The following is a 5,097-nucleotide window of genomic DNA, read 5'->3' as shown; positions in this document are numbered from 1 at the left end:
GTTCGCCATCACTGATCTAGATAGATACTTTGGGAAAATGAATCTGTCAATGGCGCAGGGAAAACACTGGGTGGTGGAGAGAATAGGAACAGTTAGGTAAAGAAGGAATTAGTGTAATCCAGCCCTGGCCAGGTAGCTCAGTTGGTTAGAGCGTGGTCCAGATACACCAAGGTTATGGGTGCGATCCCCAGTCAGGGCACATACAAGAATCAACCAATGAATGCATAAATAAGTGGAACAACAAGTTGATGTTTCTTTCTCCCTGCCCCCAACTCCCAACCCCCTTCCTCTCTCAAAAATCAATCCTATATAATAAAAGGCCAGGACCATAAGCGGAACGACCAGAACAACCACTCGACCAGTTGCCATGAGGTGCATTGAGCACCTCTCAGTCCCTCCCCACCACTCCAGTCCCACAGGCTCCAATCGCAGCATGGCGAACAGGGAGGGGGTGGGGGGAGGATGGGACTGGGGACTGTTGAGCTGCAGTGGGCAGTGAGCATCAGGGAGCTTCGTGGGGCTGCGGGGGCAAGCATCGAGGAGCAGGGAGCATCACAGAGAGGCAGGGACATGACCCTGATCGCAGGCTAGGCCTAGGAACTCTACTCATGCACGGTTTCGTGCACTGGGCCTCTAGTCAATTATAAACAAGAAAGAAATTAGTATAATCTAAGTGAGTTTATGAGGTCTGGTCTACAGCAAAGGATTAAAGCCAGCAAGGAAAGCACAAATGACAATATGAAATAATATCTATGGGCCAAGCATCTTCCTAAATGATTTATATGTTTATGTACTATATGTATATATTTATAACATACATATAAGATTTATGTAATTCACTTAATTCTTACAACAGCCCTGTAAGATAGATGCCATTATTATCCACTTTCCAGAAGAGGAAACTGGGGCCTGCAGAAGTTATTTGCCTAACATCGTATGGCTAAAACGTTGTGGGGAGCTCTTATTTGTAGCCACTATACTTAAAGGGAGGCCAAGAAGAAGAAAGAAAAGGTTACACTGGGCATATAAGGAGGAGGACAAGTCCAAGTCTATAAGCCTGTAGGATGGGGGGTGCTAAGCTCCAAAGGACGAAGGGGACTGCATCAAGAGTGCTACAGAGAAGACAGCAGACGGCCAACATCAGCTCTTCTTCTCCTAGTCAGGGGGCAGGAGCCAGGGGTCCTTTAAAGAATATGAAGAAAGAATGGGCCTTCTCAGTAGCAGAAAACCCACATATGCACAAACAAAACATCACACACAATTTCCGTAGGTTTATGCACTCCAGGTAAGTCTTGCCCCAAATATTCCGTGCAAATAATTCAATAACAAACATTTCTATAGTAGAAATTTTATTTCCATTCATAAAATATATCACTAAATAGCTGAAAAAGTTACATATTATCTTAAAACATAGATTTAAAAAATGATATCAGCTTCTTCTCCTCAGCAAAATTTTTTTGTTTTATGTATTTACAAGAATATACTATACTTAGGTACACAACTTTCACTCAAGCCAGCCTGAGAAGGCCTTTGGATGTAGGTAGATGCTCCAATGAAGTTAATTTTCAGCTCTTCCTGCCTTGTGCAAATTCAATTTTACAAAAGTTCCTTTGAAAACAACAGCAGATATAGAGAGCTTCTAGAGAAAAGTCCAGCAAAGCAGCAGCTGAGAATACATTTTCTTTTAGTGATGAAGTTAATCTTGTTTTGGTAATCGATAACCAGTTGAAGGTGAGGGGGGATAGGAGTTCTTAAGACTAAATTGTTTCTCTACGAGTCTTCAGCGTGATCCTGCGGAGAGGGCAGCCCTGCGCCCGTCTCTCTGCTGTAAGGTTGCCTGTTTTGGTAGCCGGAAGGATGTTTAGAAACATGGTCGTCCATGTTCTGATACATCTGAATATGGGAAAGAGACAGAACACTCATCATCTGGTTAACACTTACATGTCATGTGACTATATTGCGAATTATTACTTACACTATCCATAGGCTTTAGAGGCTATTCTACATATTAGTTGATAAAGCAATTTTGTGCCATCTGTTAATGGAGAAGTCAAGTCATAGTCAAATATTTTATTTCATTATTGTTTCTACTTTTAGATATAAAATCTTCATCTAGAAATCCTAAAGCCATGCAGAAAAACCACAAAAGAAAAAGTCCACAAAAAAGACAACTGTTCATTATGCAATTAATATAGGGAATTGATTCTTGATTTCTCACTTGGGAGTTTAGTGTCTTTTCTAAAACTTTTATTTATTTTATTTTTAAAATACATTTTTATTGACTTCAGAGAGAAAGGAAGAGGGAGAAATAGAAACACCAATGATGAGAGAGAACCACTGATGGGCTGCCTCCTGCACGGCCTACACTGGGGATTGAGCTCACAACCTGGGCATGTGCCTTGGCCAGGAATCGAACCAAGACCTCCTGGTTCATAGGTTGATGATCAACCAGTGAGCCATGCTGGCTAGGGCAATACATCTTTTTTGTGAAGTGAACGTAGCAATTGGTGATGACCTATTGGACTTGCTGAAGCAAATGTATATCTCTGGCACTGAATTTCTAACCATCTAATGAAGACTGTGACAAAAATACCAATAATACTTCAAATTCAACATTTCTAAACCTGAATTCATTATGTTTTACATCTAAACCCTCTCGTCTTCCCGCATTTACAATTTCGCTTAACACACTGCCATTCATCCAGTCCCACCATCTAGAAATTTCAGAACTACCTCCTCAAGTTCTCCCTATACCTACAGCCAACCAGTTACTGGGTTTAGTTCTGATTATATCACTTCTTTTAATGTCTTCCTTTCCATTTCTTTAAGTGACTTTTAAATGAACTTTTAATTGTACAATAATACATGAGTACATTCTCCTTAGAAAAATTTTAAACCCTAGCTTTTCAAATGTATCAAGTGTTTTCAATATAAAGAAGTACATAAGATTTTCTTAAACTTTAAAAAATGGTTTTTCTATATATAGTTATGTTCTCCTTTTCATTCTGAATGTCATTTGTGTTTTCCCTTTTTCCATAACTATTTCTTTATGTTTAACATGCTTGGTGGTGTACTTGAATGTTTTATTAGTGTACAGTGTCAACTAGAACCAGACTGCTGTATTCAAATCCTAAGTCTAATGTGTACCGTGTTACCTTGAATAAATGACTTCACCTCTCTGTACCTTTACTTGTTGCTAAAGAGGTAATTCTAGAATCCACCTCATAAGATTGACATGAGAATTACATGAGTTATTATAGGTAATATATTAGTAGAGTATGTGGTAAACATTCAAAAATGTTAGCTATTATATTATTATTAGTAGTAGTAGCATTAGTTCAAAACACAACTTTTGGTTTTTCTAATCACCTATTATTTTGTTTTTAATACTGTTCTCAGTTTTAATTAATTCTGTCTTTATTAATTCCCTCCTTCTGCTTTGTTTATTCTCTTCTTTCTTTTCCTCCTCCTCATTCTTCATGTTTTTGTTAGCTTCTTCTGTTGAAAATACAGTCATTTATTTTAACTCCTTTTTTATTTTCTAATAAATGAATTTAAGTTAAAATTTTAGCTAACTCCCACAAGTTTAAATATGCAGTGTCCATTTTTATTTCTTTTTCCTCTTTCCCCTTTTCTCCTCCTCCTTTTTAATCAAAGACTTGATTTGTAATTTCTAATATATGCCTTTGGGGCTTTTTGGGTTGCTATTGGTAATTTCTCATTTCACTGCACTGAGTTTAGTGGCCTGTCTGATAATAATTTTATTTATTTTAAAGTTCTCTTTCTTAAGTGGATTTACTAGTTCTTGCCATTTTGTTTTTCCTATATCTATTAGTCTCTTTGTTCTTTCCCCCTCAGTTTTTGGGTTGATCAGGTTTTCTATGGTCCTTGATTTCCTCCACATTGGACCTGAGGCTATACAGTAGATTTCTATTTTACCAGTGGTTATATTGTCATTTTTCACACCCATTTTATTCTTCCATATATTTAACAGTGTGGCCGCTCCCAGTGCAGAACTTCTGCAAAATCCCATTAGACCTCTTCCTACCCTTTCATGAAAGCACTTTTCCTTGTTCTTTCAAAGCACCTTCTGTTGTGGGTTTTCCCTCTTCAATTCAATCTTAACTGCTTGCATTGTCTCAGGGATTTTCCACAGTTTCTGGTCCACAAGGATCTCCTTGTTTTAAACACAATTATGCCTCACTTCTTTTAAAGTATACATTTGCGTATTTCTTGTCATCTATGAGGGCTGATATGAGAGAAGAGATGATGTGAGTTCAAGCCCCACAGCCACTGCCCTAGTTTGCTCCCTCATTTGTACTCACTTACCTACTGTTGCACTCACCTCTTTATTTTTTATTTTTTAAATATATTTCTATTGATATCAGAGAGGAAAGGAAGAGGGAGAGAGAGAAACATCAATGATGAGAGAATCATTGATTGGCTGTCTCCTGCATGCCCCACACCAGGAATCAAGCCCACAACCCAGGCATGTGCCCTGACAGGGAATTGAACTGTGACCTCCTGGTTCACAGGTCAAGACTCAATCACTGAGACACACTGGCCGGGCACCTCTTTATTTTTATTATGTTGTGTGTTGTTGTTGTTTTTTAATTTTAGAGAGAGAGGAAGGGAGAGGGAGAGAGAAAAAGATTGATGTGAGTGAGAAATATCAACCAGCTGCCTCCCTCATGCATCAAACCCACAACCTTTTGGTGCACGGGACAACATTCAACCAACTGAGCCACACTGGCCAGGGCTGCACTCACCTCTTAACTGATATACTTACTCTCACTCTTTTGCCTTTGTTTTTCCTAATTTACTTTTATGATTCCTTTCTTTCCTTCTAGAAATATTATGCTAGCAGCTGGATATACAACGGTGAACAGCACAGACGTGGCCTCAACCCACATTTGTTCATTTATTTATTGACAGCTATTGTCTCCTGTCTAGGGGACTCAAAGATGAGGTGATATAAAGATGAGCAGCACCAGCCTTGTCCTCATACATCAAGTCCAGGGATGAGAAAGACAGGCCCACAAAACAAAGTTATCATATAATATGATTTGCATCTCATATAGAAAGTGTTATAGAGCT

At 38.7% G+C, this 5,097-nt stretch overlaps 1 protein-coding gene across 1 annotated transcript in view; it reads right to left on the bottom strand.

Moving 5' to 3' along the window:
• Positions 1-1,335: 1,335 nt before the first annotated feature.
• Positions 1,336-5,097, bottom strand: part of FLT3 (fms related tyrosine kinase 3) — a 60,801-nt gene continuing 57,039 nt past the window's right edge. Inside the window, exon 23 of the mRNA XM_006773676.1 lies at positions 1,336-1,893. Coding sequence (XP_006773739.1) covers positions 1,771-1,893 — 123 coding nt within the window. The 3' untranslated portion in view covers positions 1,336-1,770. The remainder of the gene's footprint in view (positions 1,894-5,097) is intronic.

The sequence above is a fragment of the Myotis davidii genome, unplaced genomic scaffold (genome assembly GCF_000327345.1).
Source record: "Myotis davidii unplaced genomic scaffold, ASM32734v1 scaffold65, whole genome shotgun sequence".
In the NCBI taxonomy this organism is placed as follows: Eukaryota; Metazoa; Chordata; class Mammalia; order Chiroptera; family Vespertilionidae; genus Myotis; species Myotis davidii.
The sequence above is the reverse complement of the archived record's forward strand: the minus strand, read 5'-3'. Positions and strand labels throughout refer to the sequence as shown.